Source organism: Porites lutea, chromosome 14 (genome assembly GCF_958299795.1).
Source record: "Porites lutea chromosome 14, jaPorLute2.1, whole genome shotgun sequence".
NCBI lineage: Eukaryota > Metazoa > Cnidaria > Anthozoa > Scleractinia > Poritidae > Porites > Porites lutea.
Genome location: NC_133214.1, coordinates 1,467,680 through 1,494,173, shown reverse-complemented (window position 1 = coordinate 1,494,173; position 26,494 = coordinate 1,467,680). Strand labels below are relative to the sequence as shown.

The 26,494-nt window shown below is 37.8% G+C and overlaps 1 protein-coding gene across 9 annotated transcripts; it reads right to left on the bottom strand.

Moving 5' to 3' along the window:
* Window positions 1-1,335: 1,335 nt before the first annotated feature.
* LOC140923876 (mitogen-activated protein kinase kinase kinase kinase 5-like) lies at window positions 1,336-26,494 on the bottom strand. 9 transcript variants are annotated; one of them, XM_073373889.1, is made up of 35 exons: window positions 26,217-26,494; window positions 26,035-26,092; window positions 24,136-24,226; window positions 23,462-23,526; window positions 23,092-23,147; window positions 22,242-22,289; window positions 21,464-21,506; window positions 20,949-21,021; window positions 20,509-20,560; window positions 20,210-20,289; window positions 19,322-19,384; window positions 19,149-19,230; window positions 18,708-18,848; window positions 17,643-17,727; window positions 17,512-17,555; window positions 16,583-16,632; window positions 16,230-16,311; window positions 15,695-15,886; window positions 15,063-15,125; window positions 14,319-14,406; window positions 13,686-13,768; window positions 12,709-12,769; window positions 12,304-12,379; window positions 12,141-12,187; window positions 11,540-11,643; window positions 10,714-10,811; window positions 10,120-10,193; window positions 9,610-9,675; window positions 8,799-8,891; window positions 8,386-8,456; window positions 3,833-3,899; window positions 2,879-2,972; window positions 2,710-2,764; window positions 2,081-2,143; window positions 1,336-1,620 (listed from the first exon to the last, which is right to left on the bottom strand). In XM_073373889.1, exons 1-35 carry the CDS (start codon window positions 26,316-26,318, stop codon window positions 1,354-1,356), a joined length of 2,877 nt encoding a protein of 958 aa, XP_073229990.1. In that variant the 5' UTR covers window positions 26,319-26,494; the 3' UTR covers window positions 1,336-1,353. The 9 variants fall into 9 exon arrangements, 7 of the variants coding, with proteins under 7 accessions (XP_073229990.1, XP_073229991.1, XP_073229993.1 ...); XM_073373890.1 differs by lacking the exon at window positions 2,081-2,143; XM_073373892.1 differs by lacking the exon at window positions 24,136-24,226 and having other exon boundaries at window positions 26,217-26,296.

The window sequence follows — 26,494 nt, the reverse complement described above, 5'->3', positions numbered from 1 at the left end:
CATAACATGGCACTTGAGATGTTCAAAGCATGAATTACTTGCGAAGAGTCGCATAAAAAAGGCCTGCGGGTTGGGTTCATTCCCGTAATTTTAAGAAATAATTGATTTTTAGCTTACCTGACTTGACTCAGCTGTTTCCTCCAAAAAGTTAAAACTCGATTTCCTGGGCTTTCTGGATTTTATGGCTGCGAAAGTTGTTTGTCTCGCTTTTTGATCAATCAGGATAAGGCATTGCACGTGCATGGAAATAAGCGTGCAACTCGCACAACACGCCTGTGGCAAAAAGCAGTAATTAGTGGCAAAAAGCAGTAATTACGCAATGCTTCGCACTAGAATGACGAAAATAACGAAATTAGCTTGGCTAGGCTTTTTTAATTTTTTTAAAAATACACTAGATATTTTTCCAGACTTCCAGATTTAAATCTGATTAATACAGCCATTAGTAAGACTGATCCCCAATATTTCGGCGAAAAGAAAACTGATCAAGCGGCTGGGTACTTTAGAAAGCGTTCTGTTTCTTTTCTTATCTTTTTCTTTTAATTTTAAAATGTTATCTGTGGCGGTGTCATTACTTTAGTGACGTTTTCAGAAATAATGTATAGTCCCAAGTATTTAAATGTCAAGTATTTATGATTACCCCCACTGCTCCGAAAAGGTTTAACGAGCAAAACAATAACTCTGAACGTGCAACGCGGTATTTGGCGCATTTAGTTTCTGTCTTGTAATATTAAAGTGGCTTTGTGCAATACATCGTCAGCCTTGTGACCAAACGACTCGGTAGAAGCTTGAAAGGCAACGCGGATACCGGCAAGATTTTAAGGAATATAAAATGGAAGGGTTCCCTTAAATTTTCTCTTTCTTCCTCCCCCTCCCCTTTTTTCTCCTGTCACAGACTAATTTTTACCGCGTGATTGGTCTTTTTAATACTTGTTTTCACCCCGGCATCTTGAAGAAGGGTTATCCCGCGCCTGGATTACCCGTCTGAGCAACCTCCTCCGTCTCAGTTTCTTTCTCGAGGTAACAGAGGGATAACCCTAGGGACGAGGTTGCGTCGTCTGCGATCAAACGGCCTTTACCAAGCAATCGTGTAGATTAACGGAGCTCAACATTTACAAATGCTGTGAATAGACCAGTTTCACTTAGAAACAGCCTCATGAAATTTTTGTCAGAAAAATAACAGATCCGGCTGAAACTAATGTGATATAAGAACTTTGAGGGGTCCTTGGGGCCGATACCAAAAAAAAAATTCTTTATAATTGTAAAAAGTGAGATCTTGATTTGGGTGTGAGAGCGATGAGACGAAATAAAGGCGATACAATAATTTGCAAACGTCGAGAGTTTAATGATAAAAGTTTATTCACTTAGTATAACATCTGACTCTTTTTCTCTATCGACAGATGGCATCTTAAACTTCCTGTTTTCTGTAATATGTGACGGTTCACAAGTCCTCGAACCAGGCGTAGGTTCGAATGGAGTGGATGATGATGTGTGAGGATCATGCAAAGAAGCCTTAGGTTTGCCCTCTGATGTTTGATTCACATTTGATGACGAGCTGCCGTCGGTTTTCTCTCCTGATGACACCAGGGAATGTTCTGATTTGATTTGTTCCTGAGCTGTCCACTAACAGTTAACAGAGCAAAAGAGTGAAACCAAGTTAGAAAAGATCATTTTACGTTTTTGGGAAACTGCCCACCTACCCCTCCCCTAAGCCGACATTTTTCCCTAAGTGGGAAGTAAGTGTTAAACTTACCTTAGGGAAGGAATAGGTGGGCAGTTTGCCAGAGACGTATCGGATCATTATACGTTTCTAGAAAACTGCCCACCTAGCCCTCCCCTAAGCCATTATGTGCAAGTACTTGTGCCAGCGCTCCCGCACGAGTTGCTTGTTCGAACCTTGGGTACCCCAGATGTAGCTGACGCCGGCTGATTTAAAATGTGACCCTGTGTACAGACCCACCTCCTCTCCTCACAGAAAAAACTAAGGGGAGGAAGGGGGGGGGGGGGGGGGGGGGTCTGTACACAGGCAATTGAAATGTGAGCGTACCAGTAAGGTTTTATCTTTTTACAGTTGCACACTAACCTCTTCAAAATTGAAGTAACATGGTTTTGCCATGTAATAATGCTCCACGCAATCTGCTACAGTCTGAAAGAGGAAAGTAGCTTGTGGTTATACACACAGTTACCACTCATCGTATACAGCCGTTAAGGCCCGTTAGCAAGTCCAAAAGCACAGCAGACCTCCGTAATTGTGAACAGAAATTGTGAAGCAAATCGAACCAAGTAAACTTGATAAAAAAAAACGTCGTCAGCGTGCAAAGAAAGTACTGTCCGATAGCCCGGGGCTAGTGGATTTTGCTATCAGGCTAGTGAATTCTGTTTTTAACTTGCCCGACGGGCAAGTGATCTTTAATGAGGAATTTGAATAACAGAAGAACAAAACGGATTTGGGGCTAGTTGAAATGACGTCTGGGCATTCGTCTGGGCATTCGTCTGGGCTAGTAAATGCTACCTTCAGCTTGCCCGAATGGCAAGCTGTAAATATGATTTTCTTTGCACCCTGGTCGTGGACGTGTATTTTTGACCTTTTAGGTCATTTTCCCCTTTCATATACTTAAGGCCTGAAAAAGGTACCCATTTCGAGCGGAGCCTACCCTTATATGCCATTTTTAAGAAGTACCCCTCCCCTAGCCCCCCCCCCCCCGAACGTACCATTTCTGGAAGGGGCTCAGCGAGCTTTCGGAATCTTTTGCCATATGTAGCCAACCTACAAAGAAAAACATTAATATTGATAAAAAAAAAACTGGAATTAAAAGAAATGACTTGATTCAGGAGCCCATCAGGGTAAAGCCATCGATCGGCTCCTGCTTGATTTTTATACCCGCTTGCAAATTTATCATTGCTTTCTTTCGTCCATTTCTCAACAGCCTTTCGTCTTCTTTCCTTCTCTTCCTTGACTGGATCTTCAATTAACTCTGAAAATGATTAAAAAAATCTATGTTTAATTTTCCTTTGCGTTTCAGTGCATGGTAATTTATGATAACGAGTTTGAAACAATTGAAAGCAAAATTTAAACCAAGGATAAATTATAATAATTGTACCACAGCACCCTTTCCTCCCCAGGGACTCCCGCTGGGTATCCCAATGAAAATAGCAATAACCGAAAAAGCGTTCAAGGTCGTTTCGCCAACCTCCAGTTCGCTGACGTCTGAAGTCGTTTCGCGTACGTTTTGGGTCAGTCCTCTAACTGCTTTCGCCTGATCAGTGGCTGAAACACACGCGTAACGCACTTTTTTGTATCATGGCTGAGAGAACGAGGCATATATATGCGCAGCGCTCGTTCCGCTTCTTAGCGGAACGAGATAAGACGTCAGCGAAACGACTCGTAGGTGAAACGGCCGTTTTTTTCCCCTTCCCATGATCCCCCCCGGGCTGCATCATTTCTCTCTCCCCAGGCTCCCTACGACACAAAAAGACCTTTGCGGTCAAGAGAGACCACATCATATAAAATAGGCTGATTTAGTAACAGAACGGGAAAGTCATTTGACGACGGAAAAGCTCGCGGAAAGGACTAAACTCGAATTCCGGTGCCCAATTTACCGCTCTGCCATTGGTCAAGCCAGTTGTTTGGTTTGCGCGCGCGGTCGTCAACTAGACGTTCTCGTTCTGTTGCTAAATCAGCCTAATATACACGTGGCCCGTGGCTACGGCGCGCTTACCGAGAATTAATTTAATAGCCCCCTGCTACGGGCATCTCTATGCGCCCGGGGAACTCGCCACCCGTCGTGTAGGCGCTAGAGGTACCGCAAGTGTTTCGAGACAAGAAAAAGCTTACCTTCGATATTTTTGTAATCAGCTGGTGCGCATGCTCTTCCTAAATCCTGGGAAGTGAGCTGGTTTATCTAAAATTACAGAACAGAACACATTATCATGTTGAGTAAAGTTTACAAGCCAAGTTCTGAAGGTTATTTTAAAGAACTATTGAAATATCAAAAAGAGGTTTACTAGCTGCACTACCTGGTCGCCTCTGGTGGGCTTGCACTTCATATAGAGAAAAACAAATGTTTAAATAATTTTGAAGGTGGTTTTTAAGACACAGTTAAGATATGTTTGACAATTTTAAACCTTATCATTAGCTAACCCTTACAAGTAAACATTGTTTGGGTGCGAACAGCGGCAAGAAGGCAGAGAGCTAGTTTAAGAGCTACACTGTAAATCTGAGGATAAATAAAGGTGATGTTTGTATACATATATGTAAGTATCTCATCTACATGAAATAAACCACAGATGGCCCCAAGCATAATATGAGAGTTTGTATGGGAAAAAAAAGAGTTTGAAACTTAGATGAAATAAATGAAGTAAAAGTGATAAAAGTTATCAATAAAGTGTAAATATTGTTACCTGGCGTCGTTGTCTTAGCGTTTACGAAGTTTCAGCGCGATTTGAGAACTTTTACATCATCTTATTATTACACTGTCAGGTCAGATGATGTAAAAGTACTCAAATCGCGCTGAAACGTCGTAAAAACAAAGACAACGACTCCAGGTAACAATATTTACACTTTATTGATAACTTTTATCGCTTTTATTTCATTTATTTCATCTAAGTTTCAAACTCTATTTTTCCCATACAAACTCTCATATAACGCTTGGGTCACCTGTGAATAAACATCTTGAAGGGGCGCACTAACAGGCAGTCTAAGTGAGACTTTGTTGAAATTTGCATTCTAATAACACACTGTTTTATTATTGCGTACCAAAGAGGCCTCCCGTTCTTCTTTTTCTTCTAATTCCAGGATGTCTTCATCAAACTGCATAGCGTTTCTTCTTTTCCTTTTGCTACAATATTAAGTCAATAGGCAATTGTACCCAGTTCGCTCTAACTTTAAAAACAGGTGATCTCAAATACAAGTCAAGAGAGGTCTTACCTTTTCCCCGTTCTTTTTCTTTCCATTGTTTAAAGGAAGTTCACTTGAACTTGTCTTAAGTGCTGATAAAAATCTTTTGGACTTTTGCTACAAAAGTAAGTCAACTGTTCGCACGCGTCAGATCAACTGAAAACTGAAGATCGATGTCACAAACCAAAATTAACGACTTTGCAGTGCGCGCGCGCAAGCACGCGCTGTCAGAAACGATGATGATCGCTGCGAAAGAATATAGCGGAAGAAAAGAGATATATTTGTCAGTTTGAAAAGTGCGGGGAGTACGACTGCCTCAGCCCTTTTTTTACTGACCAAAATGACAGATTTCCCTAACATTTTATATACTTCTACTTAAGAAATCCCTACCCTTTCATATACACTGGGACCTGAGGTAAAGGTACATCTTTCGAGTGGAGCCTCTCCGGCCATTAAAGGGTATTAGGCTGATTTAGCAACAGAACGGGAACGTCAGTTGACGACAGCGCGCGCAAATCAAACAACTAGCTCGACCAATGGCAGAGCGACACATTGGGCACCGGAAGTCGAGTTAAGTCGTTTTCGCGCACTTTCCCGTCGTCAAATGACGTTCGCGTTCTGTTGCTAAATCAACCTCTTGAGTAGGGGTTTCGAGCCGAGTTTGTGCGGTTCACACAATCACTCACTAAACCAAGAGCTCCAGTTACACAGCTGTCTGGACAAAATTTCAGTCTCACTCCACTTCTCAAACAATATTGAGGTCAGATTTCAAGGTTCTTTCTTCTTTTCGATGGCCACCACCGTTTCGTCAACATTTACGCGCTTACCATCTTGGCAAAATAGGTGAAGGTGTTTTTCCACTTACAGTAGCCACTCAAAGACAAGATATCTAATTAACAATATTTATTGATTTAGCTAACTGAAAGCAATGTTGGTATGTACAATTATCTATGAAATATATTGTCCAACACGGATTTATCTTATATCAAAGGTAACAAAGTTAAACCATTTTTTGACATTAGTATTGTCAATTACAGCGATTTTAAAACATTAGGTTTTACAGAGAACGTATGTATACGTCAGTATTAAAAAACTACTCTCTTATTTAACGAATATTCGCATTAAAAATATCAATTGAGCACATACAGACCTTAAAAACTTTACAGAAGACTAGAGTTAAAACCTGCGTAACAATCACTAGGCATGTCCCGCACAACAGTCCCACAGTGCACTTAGGCACTCAAAAAAGAGAAGGAAACTGGCCCTAGTTAAATTCCACAAAGGCGTCTGGGAATATTACTGGCAACAGTTGGCTGATACCTGACCGGCGCGATCCCAGAAACAACAGCAGGACACACTTTGGCTTCCAATAAGTAACGATGATGCCAAAACGTCCACATTGTTAGTTGCATGAAATTAGAAAAAGGACTTACCCAAAATTACCAATCTGAGCAAATTATCGGAAAACTTTCAGCTTGGCTCCTGTACGCAGATTTTCACTTTCTTCCTCTTCATAACGAAAATAGAAACAATTCTTATGCTCACTTCCAACCCTTTCACCCTGAAATATATCTTACAGCATCTTTAAAATCTTTTCCCGTCTTTAAAAGATTAATTAGATTATTTCTTAACTAACTTAGTCTTAAAGCATTAAGAAAAGATGACGCACATTATGAACACATCACTTCTTCAGCAGTCAACACTTTGACGTAATCATGTAAATGAGTCTAATAATAAGTAACATTGTTCCACTCGAAACGGCACGCGAGAGGAAAACTAATCCGAGTTAACTTTCGCAAACACTTCTCGGAAGACCTTTTAAAGGAACAAAAACTTTCAATGTGGAGTACCAACACAATTCTGTTTTAAATACGTTTCCAACCGTTTACTTTTAACTAAAATGATCAAAACCATTTATGATAATTAAAAATCCTTCTTAATCATTAAGAGGTCGCACCGATTCAACGCCTGAAGGGTCGTTTACATGGGTGATTTTTGTCGCGTGAAAAGAAAAGCGACTGTATGAAGAGAGATATTTTTGGTACATTTATGAAGAATGAGCATAGGCAAAATATGTGTACGTAAATAGGGCGGACAGAATGCGATAAATTTCGGTCATCGTTGAATCGTTGCAAGAACGTGGCGGCAAAGTAATTGCCGACAAGCAGATTGCAGCTCTGATTGCGCAATAAAAGGGACCTTAAGATTGGACTACGAGCACGAGTTTCTTTAAAAAAAAATCCCGCGCTGCAGATGATCAGTTGTTCGACTTATCTTAATTCTTCCGTGCCTTTACGTGCTAGTCGGCAGGAAAGAATTATAATTCCAATTTCCAAAGTTGTACTCGTAATCAAATCTAAAGATCGCCATTCCAACTTAAGAAACTTTAGGGAGAATAGTACAAGCTTCGAGTGCAGTGAATTCTGGATCGTTTAGGTGTACAAGAGTTAGCTATGATTGGTCGATGGTACTCAAGGCAGCCATTAACCAATCTTAAGTGACGCTTGTCCACCTAAAAGATCCCAGAATTCGTAACGCCGAAAGCTTGTGTCCACTCTCCTAATAGTTTCTAGTGTGGAAATAATCATCCGTGCAAACGGCCCTCAAGATCGGCTCAGCTAGGCTGAGCATGCGCATGAAAGGGTGAGACACGCACCATATTCTTACGCGTCCCACACACTCGCGGGATGAAAACGACTGCAAACATTGATTAGCTGTCCTTTTAACAGCAATTTACACATAATTGGCCACTGCCTGCGTATCAGTCAAGACTACTTCTGAGGATTTCTAGAATTGCTTGCCAGAATATAGAGATTACACGGTGCGTTGGGGTGATCGGCAGGTTTGCTTTCCACCACCGCAATACTGTTGGAAGAAAAAAGAGGGAACAATTCTCACTCAGCCTGTCCCCGAAAAATTAGTAAATGCAAATAAGTAGGACAAGCGCATGAGAACTTCAAAAAACAGTGGCATAGTTTGCGCCCCAATCATCTCGTAAAGCGGATTTCGCCAGCGTCCTATGGAACATTTGGAATGGAACGAAAACGGAAGGTCTTAATTTTCACTCACCTTTCACAACCTAGGAGTCTGAAATTCCGTTTAGGGTCGTTCATTTCCACGTTTACCTGGCAGAAATATACCATCATTAACAAAAAGCAATAACCAAAGCAAAGCCAGGCAAGTTACTGACGATTTTGAATTAATTTAGGTTTCTGGGAAACTGCCCACCTACCCCTCCCGTAAGCCATCATTTTGCCCTAAGTGAGATGTCAGTGTTAATGTTAGCTTAGGGGAGGGGTAGGTGGGCAGTTTCCCAGAGGCCTAAAGAATGAGTGACGATATTGGTGGTGGTGATGATGATGACGATGATGATGAAGAGGCTGGTTCGGGTTTTTGGTAATTGATGTTATGATTTGTTTGCCGAGAAACTAAAATATTAAAATTTCTATTCTATTTAGAATCAATTTTACAAAAGCGATCAGAAGGCTTACCTTGCCACTATGCAGACTCCTTCCTTGTAATCCATGCTCATGAAACGCCAGCACACTTCCTTGTAAACAAACTGAAAAAAAAATCAAATAAACAGGCGTCAATTTGATGAAGGAGGCACTTGGTCTGAAATAGGTGCATTCGTGTTGTATTTCATCCCTCATCCCCACATAACTAAAGAAGTGCTATCTTCACTGACAACGAAATGACCAAAAATGTTCAAGGACATCAAACCACAGATAAATACGACAAACATTCTTCGACTAAATCCCTTGGTTTTCGTCAGTCCAATACTTTGTTAAATTTCCAGTTACCGCGAGCACATTTGTCTGCAGTATTTTTCTAGATAGGCGACTTGTCTTGAGGCCGGTCCACCTATGAGATCGATAAATACAAGAGAAACGAGTATACGTACCAACAGATTCTGGTTTTATGTCAAAGTGAATTTCTGACAGTTGCCTTCTAAACTGTTTGAGTTTTCCTTCAAGACTGACAAACCTAACAACCTCTGCACACACAAGTTAAGGTGAAAGAACGTCATTTAAATCCTTATGGACACGACCAAGAAGCAACTAACCCTGGCCAATTGACGAACCAAAACATATCACAATCTTTTCTAACTTAATCATGTAAAAGATAAAAAACAACTATTTCATAAGAACGCAGGATGAGATGACCCCTATAGTAAAGTGACTTCCAATAAATGTACATGTTCACACGACTTTTGTTGGTCTGAATTGCCCCACCTTTAAAATCAACTCCACGTCAAAATTTCCATTTTTTCTTTCTTCTTCTTCGTCTTTTTTTTTTTTTTTTTTGGGGGGGGGGGGGGGGGGGGAGGGGGAGGCGGAAAGAAATCAACTGAAAATCCACCAAGAGACTAGACTAGACTGTTCTAGGCTCTCAGATGGTGAGGACTGTCCAAATAAGAAATGCTATGGTAGTGCTACCTCCCTTCCTCTTGTATTCCTGTTCTCACTGAATGATCCCCTGGAACAAGCTAACAGGAGACCTCCAGGGCAGTTGGAGGGAGGGGGGAGGGGATGTGGTGGGGGGGGGGGGCTAAAGGTACCTCCCTTAGGTAAGCCACTGGTGGAACACGCATCATCACTTAAGAATGTTTTTCAACCAACAAAACAGTTTGATGTTGACATTATTAACTTACAACAAATAATAAAAACATAAAAATTAGGAATTTTCAAGTAGTCGACAAAAGGGAATGGTACTATCAAACGCTACAAGAACTGTGTCTTTCTCAAGGTGATCAACCGTGTCTGCATTGATTTTTTCTCCTGCAGGAACAAAAAATAATACTATTGTTAGTCATTGAATGATACAACTATCAGAACCAGAGCACTAAGTCATTTCTTACTGACTCTCAATTCTTTAACTTTAAGTCAATAGTGACCAACATCAATTTTCTCCTAATGATATCCATACATTGTCAAGAGATTAGGTTATGAGAATTAATACAATGTTCACCAAAGAGAAAAAGCTTTGACCTTTTATCAAATTCTCTCAACTCATTGTTAAAGGAAATATAATCAGTTTGGAGAATTTGTATGTAGGGTTAAATGTGAATGCAAAGGCCCCAAACCAACCCTTTTCATTGCTTCCTGTGACTTGTGAAAAACATAAAACAAGCAAATTCTGCTGCTTGCCTATTCACCCAAGATTAATGTACTGCTCTCTTTAGACATACATGCACTTAAGAATTAATTTTTGATTATTATTACCTGTGGGTTCATCTACGAACCAGTTGGATAAGGAATTTAAATTTACACAATCAAAGTGAAGATCTCCATCAGATCTACAGTAAAAACAGAACAAACAAAGTCAAAAACAAAACAAAACAAAAAAGTGCATCAGCATTAGCAGAGAAAACAAAATGAATGTTGTTCAGATACAACATTATTATTTAACAAACTGTAGTTTATCATCAGCATGAAGTTGCAATGTTGGTTCTGGGGTTACCATAAAGGGCCTTGATAAGGTCTCCAGTCAACTAGCTAATTATTATTTTTAAACAACATGTAGGTTCAAGTGAGTGACACAGACGCAAATGCAAACATGTGTACAAGAAAACATTTGAACTCCCACGATGCAAATGCAAGCACTGATGCAAGAAATATAAAATTTCACACTTCTTGTGTTGTTGTTTGTGCTTGCTTCTCGCCAGCATGAATTGGACAACATAACATCAGCCATGTTGTATGTACATGTATGCTATTCATTGGACTTCTGAAGATCTGACACCAGTTTGCTAATGCACTGCTTGCATAAACCAGCCCTCAAGAGAAGATAAAATCAGTGCACCATTCTGTACTTACTTTTTTTTCACTCCGACACATATCAGTGGATACTCTAGGTCTGATATTACCAGTGGCTCAAACAGTGGTGGCGGAGACGGAATATCCACATCATAATACTGTGAAAATAATTAAAATACATGGACAATAACATCAGTGTAACCCTTTTGAATGATGGTCAGAGTGGCCAACATTTTAATTTCAATGTGGAGGTCATGAGAAACTAATAAGATCAACATCATCAGAACCACAAAAAATGAATTCTTCTTTCAAGCATAAAAAGGAAATAAACAAAGAACACTTTAGAGAACATGCTTGCTGATATTAGGGGTTAAAAACCTTGACCCTTTAAGCCCTAAGAGGGATCAGCATCACATTTCTCCTTGTAATATCAATACTTGGTAAAGCAGGGTGGTCATGAGAATTGAGTACATGATCAGGGAAGGTAAGTCTAATTGATTTTTCAACAAATTCTCCCTGCTACTTCTATTGAAAAAAGTATATGGATAGTAAATGAGAATCTCAATTTTGATATTAGGGTTTAAAAGATTTTCTTCTCTCTTTGCTTTTAACTCTGTATCTCCCTTTGCTAGAACCCTCCATGAGCAGTCTTTCACCTGAAGCTGTTGACCCTAATATCATGATGCATATTTTTGGCACTGTTCCTTATTTTATTTGAGAATTTGTATAAAATTATGACACTTTAAATATTCTTTATGTTCCTATCTCAAGAAGCAGTGGCATGAACGGAAAAAACCTTGTATATGGGTCAATATTAGAGTTTATTTCGTGTTTGGCCAAAATTTCTAGGTGGTTGAAACAAGATTATTCCTATAGAATGTATTACCTGAACTTTCATGAATCTGTGCCAAGGTTCATACCACTGGTATAACAAAACACTCTTCTGCATTGCCACACAAAGGTAGGTTTGACTGTTGTAAGGGTTATTTACTGAAAAACAAACAAACAAAAATGTTTAAAAACCAGTTGAACATGAAATTAAAACAAATCTTTGATACTGATATTGTTAAGAGAACAATGATGTTGGTTATTTGAAATGAATCAATAATCCCTGTTTAATTTTTATTCCAATGGGCCATTTGTGAGTTACCCAAGCCTCTATTTCAAAGTGAGGATAAGTGTGAAGCCATTGATATGAAAATGGATTTTATTCTCATGCAAATAAAACTCATTTTGATTTTCACAACAAAGGTTTTGAACTTAGCCTCGTTTTGAAAGCAAAATGCCACTCAGAAGTGGCATGTTGGATCTTGAGCATGACATACGAAAAGCTAGTCTGATGACTATGCTACCACTAAAATCATACTAATTTTATTTATTTTTTATCAGAAATAACAACATTTCCCTCAAAAAAAAAAAAAAAAATGACAGAGTAAAAATCAATAGAACAAAGGACACAGTTTGAAAATAATATTTTCATGTCTTACCAATACAGCATTTTGTACAGCCTCTAGTTTCAGACATTCTGTTGTTCCTGTCGAAAAAAGGAAACACTCATAGTTCCAAACATAAACACTCATTTTGAAACACTCCCCACATTTTCAAAAAAAGTACCTAAGTAACTAAAACTGGGATTTAAATGACTCCTACCTTGCTACTGTTTGAAAAAAGGCCTGTCTGTCATGAAGAGTATCTAAATTTTGCATATAAACACAGTTGGGGGAACCTAGAAATACAAATATTGATATCTTCAACAATATTGTCACAATGTAGGCCCTTCCCTGAACTGAACTAGCTCAGCTTACATCCAAAGCATGTAATACAAACTCTACAGTGTAACAGATCAGAATGTCGAATCTTCCATCTGGAATTTTTCAAATTGCAACAAGTGAAATAAGATGGCTTACACAGTCATTCCAGTGAGGTAAAATCCTTGAACACCAACGTGAGAGCAACACAAACCAAGAACTCAACAAAAGCATGTCTTAACACATTGATTTCAGCTATCAAGAATGTAATATAATCTACACAGATTTACTTTCATTAAAATAATACCTTGAAGAGATACCATATGACTTTGAAAAATTGACAGCCATGTACATCTCCTTGCTGAAATCTACGACAAAATATAATGGAATAATCTATTTTAGACTACATCATGCTACTGGGGGGTTCTGCAGTACAATGATTATTCTATAAAGGTGGCAGAGGGAGGGGGGGAGAGACGGGAGAGACAGCATGCATGGATACAATTACACAGACAAAGGAGCAAGGTACTTTCTGGAGGCCACATGTTCAAGCCACACCCATACTGCCGGATTTTGTGTCTTGGAAGATCAAATTTTTTAACTCCTCAGCTGCCTTTTTGGTACCTCCTTCCAACCACCCAACTATTATTTAAAAGCATTTTCTCTGATCATTTTCTCTGTTCCTTTTTAGAGACATCCAATAACCAAATTCAAACAGACCAACAGAATTAAACTGAAGATGCTTTATAAGTTATTAAATCTGAATTAAAATTTTGCACTAACCCCTGGTTAATATCTTAACCCCTCTTTGAACAACCCGACCCAGGAGTTTATTTCAGCCAAATGCCAGTCTGTAAATTTCTCTTAAACTGGAAAATACAACCCTGGACAAAATAGCTGAGACACTCGGATGATTTGCCTTGTCTCCTCATTACAAGGTTTAAAATCAACAAAGCTTTACAAAACTGGTCCTTTAAACAACACTTTGAGAGGATGAGGGGTCTACACTGTCTATGCAGAGAAAATACAAAGAGTCCCAACTTTTTTTAGCCAGGGTTGTAGTTGCCACCCATATTATTAGGGTTTCCATTATTAGAAAGGAGTTGGTAAGCCAAGAGTGAAATCAGCCCCTTACCTTCCCCCTAAAAAACTTGTTACCTGCTCTAAAACTAATTGGCTTTGAAAATGAGCCCCTTACCCTCTCCCTGACAAACTTGTTACCTGTGCCACTTCTAATTGGTGTTGAAAATGAGCCCCCTACCCTCCCCCTAACAAAGTTATTACCTGCTCCATTTCTGCTTCATGTAATTGTTCACTAAAGTTGAGTGAATAAATACCCTCCTCTGCCCCAACTATGATGTACTTCTCTACACAGGGGAAAAAAATTAAAAAATAATAATATTAACATAAAATCAAAAGGTAATATCACACAGAAATAATTGCACTTCTCATACTCCACTAAGTGGGTGGGTGGGTGGGAAAAAGTCCGTAATGATGGATGCAACAAAAACTGCCTGCCAAATTAACATGACATATTCCTACATCCAGTGGGGGTGTGAAAAAATATACAATTTATTTGCACTTATCTTGTTCCACTCATCCAGCAAAAAGTTACACTTATTGCTATTAAAATAATTATACTAAATTACTACATGGTAGAGGAAAATGACGCATGTCCTCTTTTTCTGTTTTTAACACAAAAATAGATTCAAACACCTCAAAATTGAACTTAAAAAGGATGGATGTGCCACATTTTTTCAGACCACTTAATGGTGTATGGGTGTTAGGTGAAAATCTTTGTAAAGTTGTGTTTGATACAATAATAATAAAAAGCAATTATTATCTCAAGAATCTCCACACATTTGTGGTTAGTATAATTGTTATCTATAAAAATATCTACATATCTGTCATTAATACCTCTAGTATTAGGATTAACCCAGAGACCAGTACAATAGATGTGCAGTGGACACTCATTGAAGATTTTTGAAAAACAAGTTGTAACTTGCTGTGAATATGGAAAACAAATCATATATTAATTACGGTCGCTAATGAAAGGTGACAGTAACTTTTAGTACTAGCTCTCTCTCACTCAGAAGGATAACCTCACCTACAAAAATATGGCAAAGTCATTGAGCTAATAATATCACAAAACAGAAACACTTCTTGATATTAATTAATGACATCAAATAAACGAAATCAGTAATCAGTCGTGGAGCAAAGTTGGCAGAGTGGTGAGAGTACCAGGGTTTTCATTAAGAATTCCAGTAGCAGGAGAAAGGTGTAACGTAACTAGAGAATTTTTTGAAAGAGGATCCACGTCTGTACCCTTGGAGTACTCATCTCCCACCAGTGTGGCCTGCGTTTTAATAGCAGTGTCAACACCATACATGTACATGTTTGTTGGTTGAGTTATACCCAAGGCTGTCACTAAGATTTCAGGTTGTCAGGTAACCTGATTAGTAGGCAGGGAATTGAACAGCTAGGAAAACATCATCACTTTAATAGCATTAACCTCTTGTATCTCAGAATTTAGCTTGGCTATATTTTAACCTACATACTGTATTACACTAATTATACGAATATAACAACTGAAAAGATGTAATTCTTAGAGATGACAACAGCTGTCATCAAAAGGCTAACTAGTCCTGTGTTTTAACTTACAGAAGCTCTTCTGGCAGCCGATGGTCTCCCTGGATCAGATGAACGAGCTCCCACAGGTGGTTTCTATAATAAGATAAAATACCAGTATTGATTTTGTTGAAGTGCATTGAGAAAATTTTGCTGAAATAAAAAGTCACCGGTATTCAAAAATACAGCGGAGGATATCCCTATTTCCAAGTACAAAAATTACACATTTTTATTATGCTGTACAAGGTGGTTCTAACTTTTGAGTCTGTGGATGAAATCCTATGATGTGACCATTCAAATGAAAGCTACTGAGCAGTACTTTCCTGTGGTACTGTTTATTGTAATTCTAACTTTTGAGTCTGTGGATGAAATCCTATGATGTGACCATTCAAATGAAAGTTACTGAGCAGTACTTTCCTGTGGTACTGTTTATTATGCTGTACAAGGTGGTTTTAACTTTTGAGTCTGTGGATGAAATCCTACCGTGTGACCATTCAAATGAAAGCTACTGAGTAGTACTTTCTTGTCGTACCCTATGGTGTGACCAGTCAAATGAAAGCTACTTTCCTGTGGTGCTGTTTATTATGCTGTACATGATGTGAGTATGAAAGTTTAATAGGTCTCCACTACAGTAATTACTTGCTGCAAAAATTTATAATACGTACTGGTGGTGGAACATTCGGAGGTGGTACTCTGTTGATAGCATCAGCATCAGAGAATTTCCTCTGTCTTTCAGGCACTGCTTTTGTTTCTTGATTGCTAAGTGCCCGAACTACCTTGAGGTGACCAGGTTTTGGAGGGGGAACAGGTTTACTTTTCAAACTTGATTGAGGCACTTGATAGTGTGAGTTCCGTTGCTGTAGGTTATTTAAAGAAGACAGCAACAAAAATGCTTCAAACTATCTGCAAAATCATCTTGAACTTTTCTTTTAAATATGCTACAAAACTAAACATTATGTGGAATAACTTACTGTCACTAACTTCAACCAAAAACCAAAACCTCTTTTTCTTGAATTAGCATTATAGATGCAAGGGCATAATTTTTTTTTTCTTGCTTCAAAACTCAATACTAATATTACTATAACACATTTATTCATCTAGAGACATCATTGTGCACTTAACAGGTGAAAATGAAATGAAACACAGTGTAGATGCCACAACTATTTTCATAAAAACATGGCAAAACAAACCAAATCTTACATGCTGTTTAGGGGGCAAAGGAGGGGGTTGTTCCTCTTCTCCAGCCTCTTGATGAACTTTCATCGTACCACTGTCTTCATCACTAAAACAAAACAGAGAATAACATCTGCATCTTTGGCACGACAATGCATAGTTGTGACTTACAAGAGCACATTTTTTGCTCTAACAATACAGACTACAATCTCTTGGTGGATGTCTCTACAAGAGAGACACCTTCCTGGAACAGATACCATACGATGTACATTGATCCCTTTTGTTCTTAGGTCATGAGAGTCTGTCCAAGAGAAATGTTATATCAGCTAGAAGGGTTCAGTTACAAGCTTGATGTGTCTAAGATTCAGGAGTGTACTCACTTATTCATGGCAACTTCTCCATTCACTGCCTTTTCTGATCCATTGTGAGTCTGCTGTTAACACAAATAAGATAAATGAGTTAAAATATCATGAAATACATCTTCATGCTTCGCCTAAGTATGTATTTATGTGACCTTAAAGTTGTGCTAGCTTTCTTACAGAGGTGGAAATTTGGCTGCTTAAAACATAAATGATTAGGGACATCCACTTCAGTGCATGTACCTAAGTCAATAAACCAGTCATAACAAAAACAAAATTCTACAATCTGATTGGCCCAAAGCAGCCTTGATTTCAGTATTGACAAAAAAGCCCATTGGACAGTACAGGTCACTCCATCACCCTGCAATAGTACAGTTTCACTTGAATGTTTTTTCCAAGCACCAAAGGGGATCTTGCTTCTTAATTAAACAAATCATCGAAACTATCACTGTTCTTTGGTCAGTCATTGTGAACAGGTTGCAGATAAATACATCACCCAATTAGATTGTTTTCGGTCACGTGGTCAGCAGCTTTGCAAATTGCTTGGAATAAAAGAAAGTTTTAACATGTGAAAAAAAATTAATTCCCACAGGATTATTTTTGTGCCCAAACATGGCCACCAATTCATTGTTTTGTACACAAAAATGGCTGCCATGACGTCATGTGAAAACAGTCTATTGTCTGTTATAACTTATGATACAATGTACTGTCATTAAGCAAAACACACTAATGGTGTAGTCTCCTACTGGAGTGCTGATCAACATCAATTTTCTCCTAACAACATCAGTACATAATCAAGAGAAAAGCTTATGAGAATTAATAAAATGATCACTTAAGTGACAATGCTTTGATCGTTTCTCAAATTCTCCTACCTTATTCCTCTAGGAAATGTATGGAGAACAGTCAAGAGAATTTGTATGTTAAAGTTGTTTCTTACTACAAATGAATACCTGATCGTGGGTGCTTGTTTCATGTTCAACTTGCACGCCATCCACTGCAAAAAAGAAAGAAAAAAAAAAAAACAGCTTGACCTTAGATTTGTAACAATGCTATGTCTCATTGTTATCAATTTGCTACTTACATTTTCCATCAGTCGGCATGCTACTTTTGTCATTGTTCTTTTCCACAGCTTTTGTTGACCGTATTCTTGTTAAAACCTGAACATTCTGCAAATCACAGATAGAAAATTCACTATTCTAGTCCAGCCTCGAAACATGTCATTAAATACCAATCAAGAGAGTTCTAAAGAGGTGACGTCAAAAAAATCAAATTTGTGAGATTATGGGATTTGTCAAGATATTGTGAAAGAACAACGTCCAAGACGCCTTCTTGCCAAAAATTAGCATTTCAGGGCAAATTGTCTCCAAGGATATTAGCCCAGTTATGCTCTGGTGACTCCATACAAATCCTTCTACTTTATCACTTTATAAAAGCCACACCATTATCTTTGATGTGTGGATGGATTTCTACTATGAAGCATAAAATAATAACAACCACAGCGTGTTGCATTCAGGAGTACAATCTACAGGGCTTCTGATTGGTCGCGGAAGAAAAAGTCAAATTCTAGGGACGAATTGGTGGAAAAATCGGCCGATTTCGCGGGGAATTTCCGGGAGTTTTCTGGGCAAATTTCACCAAAAAGCAATCGGTAAAAACGGCCGATTTTGTGGTTATTTTCAAGGCAAATTTCGCTAGAAATCGATCGGTTTTGCGCTGATCAGACCAGCATTCTTAACGTTATTCTAACAGAGGTCATCATTTGCTCTTTCAACAACAATACGCTCCAGAAATGAACCAATGGCAAAGCCTTTAACATCATGGCTAGTGCCCAGTTTTTCGCAACTTAATCTACGCCTGGTAGTTTCGGGATGTTGTTTGCACGTTTCAGTGACCAAGTTCCAAGATAAATTTGCAAGTTTACAGCAAGTAAATAGCCCCTATCGCTGAAATAAGTTTCAAATAATTATGTTGTACAGACATGCATTTGATACGATTTCTACCAAATTTCGCGGTATTTTTCGTGTTTTTGTGAATTTCGCGGGATTTGGCGGATTTACCTGAATTTCGTGGCTCCGCGACCATGCGAAATATCAGAAGTCCTGAATCTAGAAAAAAAACTTCTTGAATCTGTAATAAGTAATGTTACCTCATCAACTACATCTTCTTCATCCTCTTCCTCTTCTTCTTGTTGTCTCAGACGATTTCCTTTCTTTTGTGATTTAGCTTTAAAGGTGTCCATCAAATCCTGTGTCACTGCTTTTGTATATCCATGGCAACAGAAAGGCATCTGACATTAGGTAAGACAGGTTTAACTTAGTATATTAAAATAACTACGATGAATCTTCTGTCTGAGCAATATCTGGCATTTTGACCACAAGATTATAATAATAAAAAAATATTAATAAGTATTTAGTAATAATAAATAGTAGTAATAAATAGTAATAGTAAACTAAAAAAATGTACTAGAAATATAATGTGTGAATGGTGTAAATAAATAAAGTGTTATGTTGTTAATGATGATAATGAAAACAAACAAAAAAAGAAAAAATAACACAAACAAACTATCAAAGATCAAACAAAATCTTACCATCAACATTTTATCAGCTGTTGGTCTTTTCTTGGGATTTTTGGTGAGTGCTGCTTTTATAAAATTGTGCAGTTCTACTGACCTGAAAATTGGAATAACTCTCACTCTATTACCTGCCTTTGTATGCAAATATAAAGTTCACAGAAACAGAGAAAATTTAACAACAACTTTACCATTTGTCTTTTTCCTTTAATGTTGGAGGTACAAAACTTCTTTTTCCAATCATGTATAATGCTCTGTTAGAACGGAAACAGCATAGAACAAGACAATAATGTTTGTATCAGTTGGCAACATATGAAATTCGTCAAGAAAACTAAAGAATTTTTTAACCCCTTCTCTCGGCACAGGCACCTTGGCTTTGTGACAAAAATATGACTCATGCATGTAATAAGGTAGCATAATTATTTTCAATGATACAAATGAAATGGTTAAAATACTGTACGAGCTCAACAAAATACAATAATCATGTGATCAACTGTAGACATGACCGATAGATCTACTCTTTACACAATTGCATAAATTGCGTTTACTGCGACGATCATTTCTTCATTTCCACTTCATTTCCGCAGTCCATATATGATTTATTTCATATATCATTAACACTCATGTCTTTCAAGGGAACATATGAACCCACAATTGACCTGCTCCTAACGTTAGTGGCTTCATAGCTCAGTTGGTAGAGCATCGCACCGGTAATCGCAAGGTCACGGGTTCAAACCCCATTGAAGTCCTGAATTTTTTTTTTCAGGCTTCTTTACGCAATTGCATACATTGAATTCACTGCGACGATCATTTCTTCATTTCCAGTTCTACGCTTTCCCAACTGCTCACGGAAATAGAGATGATGAACTTTGGTTAAACATAGCTGTTACAGGTTTGATTAAAACAGTCTGGTCTCCTACACAATGACAACAAAATTGATATTATTGCATAGTTCAGTACTGTTAGGCTAATACTTTCGTATTGGTATACTTGAATTTTGAAGATGTCAACAAAGGAGAAATTAAAATAATACAAGCGCAGAGCGCAGATTTTAATAAGTTCTACTGAGAAGAGCTAACCTCATGGGGTGCAAGTCAAACATAGGAGGTTGAAGTTCAGCTAATTCAATAGCTGTTATTCCAACAGCCCAGATATCACACTAGAAAAGTAACAGAACAGAATGTGAGTTGTTAATCACAAACATGGCATGGGACAATCTAAACATATTTTCAGATCATTATGTTTCTGGGAAACTGCCCATCTACCCCTCCTCTAAGCCAACATTTTGCCCTAAGTGATAAGTAAGTGTTAATGTTGGCTTAGGGGAGGGGTAGGTGGGCAGTTTCCCAGAAACATTAAATGATTCAAAATTTCTTACTTTTAAGTCATATCCTCCTGTTCTTTCCACTGCTGCCATTTCTGGTGCCATCCTTTGGGAAAAAATAAAGCAGTAACTTAGAGGCAACTATCACAAGATCAAAAACTTGGGAGAGCTGATAATACATTATATATTACTAATGAGTTTACTGATGACTTGCAAAAGAGAACTCATTAACTGAAACTTATAATCTCAGCCTCATTAGGAGAGGAAGGTTAAAGCCAGTATTTCAACTAAGAAGAGTTTTCTTTTTCACTTTCTCCTTATAGCAGGAATGGTATGGTTGAACATCAATCAAAAATTAATTCAATTTAGTTTTCGCATTCTTTATTGAAAGGTCTAGGGCTGATGTTGCCACGTTTTCAATGAAGAGGGTTAACTCCAAGATAATTACATGTATGACTTTCTCTATTCAGCAAACAGATTTGTTTTCTACTCACCAGTATGGTGTTCCTATAAATGACTTTCTTTTAGCCAAGGTATCAGATATCCGTGCTGCTATTCCAAAATCAGCTGTGGACGACACAAGAATTATATAATTATTTTCAGTTAATTCATGTATTGTTGTTATGGATCAAGAACAACAAATACATGTACACCAATGGGAAGAACTGCTTTTAGAGTCTTATCAAGCCTCTGCTCTAGAGGACATGTCGAGTGAACCCAGGCGACTTACATTAATAATTTATTGTTTTCTTGGGTGACTTGGGAACTTAACTTGTGGTTTCTGCATAAAACAATACTTTTTACATACATGCTGGGCATCCCAATTTTTGTGGTTTGAAGGTTTGAACTTCCTTTTTCATACTAACAAGGTACTAACAATGTGCCATGCTTTCACATTCTGTTCAAAAGTAACTTCAATAAATCATACCACTCCTAACTTTGTTTCTAATTCACTAAATGTAAATTTAAAGTTTGCTAGTAAGGTTTGAAGGGTTGAAGATCGGCTCACCAAGCTTGACACTGCCTTGTGTTGTCAAGAGGATGTTTGCACCCTAAAGGAAAAAATCTTCGCATTAACAAAACATACAATGTTGAACGTCAGTTAACTACCAAGTATCAGTAGCATTTGACTGCATGGTTTGCTTCACCTGCAATCATGGTCAAAAGGTTTGGGACACTTTAGGAAATGTAATTCAAGTTAATCCCCCCCCCCCCACCGCCGCCCCCCGTACTGGACAGTGTTGGATGTTAAAAGGCAAAATACCTTTTACACATCCCGCACAGGTTATGGACCTCAACTTTGATCGGGGGAGATGGCGAAGAAACCTAAGTTTAACACTAACATCTACCGTATATAGCCTACCCCTCACATTTGAGGATTATTGGCTGGGTTGGTCAGCAAAACAAAACAATAAATAAATTAATTAATTAATTAAAAGAAAAAGGAAAAGAAAGTTAAGTTAATATGCTAATAAACAGGTAGATGATTTAGGCTTCTTACATGGGAGCAGTGTTTGCTAAAGACAGAAGCAGGCAAATTGTTCCACTGAATTGAGAAAAAGGATAGATACTCAGAGGACAGGCTAGTGTGAAGTGGGATGAAACTTTCCAAGTGCGAGCGATGTGTCCTGCACACGACAGGGCACAGAAGCCAGTGAGAGTTAAGGCTGTGTTTATGATTTTGTCATGCCAGTTAGCAGCAAATTCCATACAAAAAAAGGGAAAAAAGTATCCCACAACCTTTCAGCCAGGATTTTGTGTACACCTTGTTTTCTTTAGTATAGTACCTTGATGTCCCTGTGCATTAAGCTTTTCTCATGAAGATATGCCAGACCCTGCAAGAAAGTAACAAACAGTTGTATTGCTTGCAACAAAAAATTGTCTCAAATTACACCAGGTAATATCAGTTGTTATGCAGAGTCCACTAATACTGAGGGGCCTGTTTCTTTATAAAAAAACCCAGAGAAGAGCAGGTCCAGGTTAACAACTCATATTTTCAATGTAAGTTTCAAAACTGATCATACTTAAACCTAGAATGTAGACTCCAGACCCCAAAGGAGCCACAGGAACCCCAAGCCAAGGGACACCTAAGAATTTCCCTGGGAACCTTGTGTGTGATTGTCTACCTAATTTTGGTTCTGTCGTTAGTGCCTGGCTTGTGGTCCTCATAGAATGATTACATTTTACTCCTCCAGTACTGTTAATTCACGTCTTTTGAAATGAAAAGAAAACGAGGCTGTGATAACTTTTGCAAAGACTTATACAACTGTTGCTAGGGACAGGGAAAAAAGTGGCCAATAGCTGACCGGCGTGTCTCCAGTAAGTAAATATGCATCAGGAGTGCATTTTAGCTCCAGTTCCCTTCTCGACTGTTTTAACCCTTTAAGCCCCAAGATCCACTAGCAAATTCTCAAGACTGCCCTTCATACAATTCTCATAGACTAAGATGAGAGAATTTGTTAAAAGATCTAAGCATTTTCCCTTTAGTGATCATTTTATTTAATTCTCATAACCTTTTCTGTTGAGTATGTATTTGATATTGTTACAAGTCATGTAGGAGAAAATAATTATTGATGTTGGTGACTCTTGGGAATTGAAGGGTTAAAGTGGTAAATGAGAAGTAAAACAACAAAATACCTTCAGTGTTTCTACACAAATAAAGGAAATTTGACTTTCGGAACATGGTCCTGTAACTGAAATAAAAAAATAAAAAAATAAATACACATAATAATAAAAGTATGGCACTAAACCATAAAAATGAAATTCACATATAAATAAAAAAGTTTAAAAACTTGATTAATTCTAGAGATTCATTCAAAATTTTCCCCTTCTGATGTCTGGTGTTGAAATAGAGAGAATGACTGGTCTGAATGTCAAAATGTTAACTTTTACATCTGACAGTGAGATTTCTGCCCCTGTTGTCTTTGATTGCCACCTGGAGTGGAACAGATAATAATATTATTATTAATTTTGAGGACTTTATAATAGGGAGTTTTTGAACACTAACCGCAATAAATATCTTGAACCGAGCCTCCGCCACAAAACTCCATTGCTATCCATAACTTGTCCCTTCTAAAAAAGGTAAACAAGACAAACAAACAAATGTTAGAAATAAAATAGAAAAAAATATACATTGAACTTTTCAAAATTCCTAAAACTAGTGCTTACTGCAAACAAAAGTTTAATTTTATTTTGTTGAAAGACAAAGTAAACTAAGAATTTATAATTAGACTTAGTTGAAACTGCTTCAGGCTACACGTACACTGTGAATGTAAATTTCATTTTAAACTTCAACATAAAATACAGTCAAACCTCTTTAATACGGACACCAAAGGGACAGAACCAAGTGTCCGCTTTACAGAGGTGTCCGTATTATAGAGGTAGGGAATGTATGATTTTTGGCATTTCTGGGACCAAAGGTACTGTCCGTAATAGAGAGGTGTCCGTATTATAGAGGTGTCCGTAAGGAGAGGTTAGACTGTAATATGTTCTAATGGTGCTGGTTACGCACTGGACGTTTTGCAACCATTAGATTTGCATTACTGTCTAAGCTGTAGGAATAGGCCAATGTTTATATTCAAGATCTGCATTACAAATTTCAACAACTTCATTAGCAGCTAATTACTTGATATCTTGATTGGTCTTCATCATATTCCAAACTTAACACAGCAAGTAGCATACCTGAGGTAACTCCCCATATACTGAATAATATTAGGGTGTTGACAGTGTTGCATCATGGCAATCTCTTGCTGAATTAGCTCAAAATCATCTCCTATGAAAACATTAAAGTTGAATAAAAAACAACAAGGAATCTTTTCGGGAATCTTTGGAAATCCCCTTATTTCGGGTACTCATACATATGTACACCTTGATCATTCTAACCTAGGTGTCTATTCTAGATCTCTCTCGTCCCCTCTCTAAGAAAGGAGGAAATGTGTTTCAAAGGAACACATTTTGTCAATTCAATATACAGGCATCTCTTTCCATGGATACTGCTCGGATTGGCGTAAGTGTTCATCTTGCCTTATGGCAAGTCAAAGGAAATGACTGAAAGATTGCAGGGATGAACTCAAGTTGTCTTTTTCAAAGAGATGTCCTTTGCAGCGTTATCTTTAGAAGTATACAATCTCTGGGACCCATTTATATGTATACTGCTAGGTGAAGAGAATTTAAGGGGAGCAAAGTTTCTTGTTTAAGGAAACAATGCAATGACAAGGCTTGGATCCACATCTATCTAAATCATTGCGTAAGTTGAGAAAGAAGTGGCCCCGGACAACCAAAATGTGAGAGCTGCTCGCCCAAAAGACAAGCTGGGATTCAAATTTTTTTTGAGCCCTGTAATTGCCAAGAGACAAAATGCTTTATGCATACATGTTGTGGTTCAATTTCATTCCTGTTTCAAATTTTGGTTTCCATCAGTTTGTTTTACAATAATAATATTGTATGTATCATATGGGGTTTGAAACAAAAGAAAATAAAATTTTAATCAAGGTGAAAATTAAGCCAAAATACATGCAGCATGTGACAACTTCTGGTAATGCAAAAATGAAAGTTTGAATTTTCTTTCAGTTTTGGGTAGTCTGGAGAGAAAAATAAATGGATCTATAGATAGTTTAATGACAACAAAAATATTGCTATCAGGAAATTCTTAGCTTTTATTATGACTTGTGCCATTTTCGTGACTGAAAAGCCTGCCAAAATTAATGTCATGGAATGACGTGTAAACATAATGTGAAAGCATTTCACATTCATTAAGTTACAGGTTATTGACAAAAGAATTTTACGGTCTGCTAAGAGCAGAAAATAACATTGACATGTGATTTAATGATTATTGTATGGTTTCTTCTACAATTTTGCAAAGCTTAACATGATAAAACTGCAAGTTCACCCTTGAAGATTTTATTAATGTTGTCGTGAATAGATAACCAGTTGTGATAACTAATTAATTAATGTTGAAATGCAAATTAGTACAACATCAAACTTAAATAGGTTGTATCATTATCTTGGCTTTTTAAACTCCCACAGTGCATTCTTAAAGCTTGAATCAGTCCAGGTTGTTTTTAATCACGTTTTCACTGATTATGGTAATTTTTGAGCCTCTATTTTAGCTCAACTGGCAAAAAATATACACACTACCGAGATATTAAAAAGAAACTTGGTTTCCACAATATTTTTAGCAAAGGAGGAAATATTGAACATCGGTCACCAGATAATTTGCATGGAATAAGTCGATGAGTTAAAAATGTATTCAGTTTTTAAACTAAGGTTGGTGTACATTAGTTAAATATACCTTTAAATATCAAACTAAGATGAGCTCAGTGAATTATGCAACAACAACTAAACAATACCATGTTTGGAAGCCTTTAGAGGGACGTTAATTGAGCAGCAAGCTGGAACAGGCTTACGACTTTCGTGGTGTAAATGACACTTGAAGATCACGTAAACGCAAGAACTATTGGGTTTTAGTGCTATAAATCCAATGGTCCTTCGTCACTTTAATAAAAATGGCCATGCAGCAGTTAAGAAAAGACTTAAATCCCTCTTAAAACTAGCTTAGAATTCATCAGTCATCCAACTTGCCTGGCTCAATCTTGACAACTTTCACCGCCGAAAGTTCTCCGGTAGCAATCACTCTGGCCTAGAGTTGGAGGTGAATTTCAGATTCATTGAGTGGAATTAAAACATGCTACAAAACAGGACTCAATATATCGAAAAACGCAGGAACCACTCGTTTCAAAATAAATAAACCAGAAGATACAAACTTTGAAGACATCTCCGTAAGTTCCTCCCCCGACCTTCTCGATCAAGTCGAACACCTTGTCCGGGTTTCCGCGCGATATGTTTGCTCTCAATGGCGTGCTCATTTTGCTTTTGCCTGTTTAGCTCGTCATCAAGTTCAGTAAAAATTTCATGGTTACTTCAATATTGATTCACTGTGAATAGTCAGCACAGTTCTTTCGCCAAAATTTGGCGGAAGGACATACGTTGACTTTCTCAGTCACATCCGCTACCATGAGATCCGAAAACGTACCCCACGACA

What these genes read in the sequence shown, in the direction of transcription:
- LOC140923876 (XM_073373889.1), bottom strand. Translation starts at nt 26,318, where the DNA reads ATGAGCACGCCATTGAGAGCAAACATATCGCGCGGAAACCCGGACAAG. An exon ending in GGAGAAGTTGCCATGAATAA is followed by an intron (nt 16,312 to 16,582) that starts GTGAGTACACTC and finishes GTTTTGTTTTAG; the next exon opens with TGATGAAGACAGTGGTACGA. An exon ending in TTTTTTCAAACAGTAGCAAG is followed by an intron (nt 12,188 to 12,303) that starts GTAGGAGTCATT and finishes TTTTTTCGACAG; the next exon opens with GAACAACAGAATGTCTGAAA.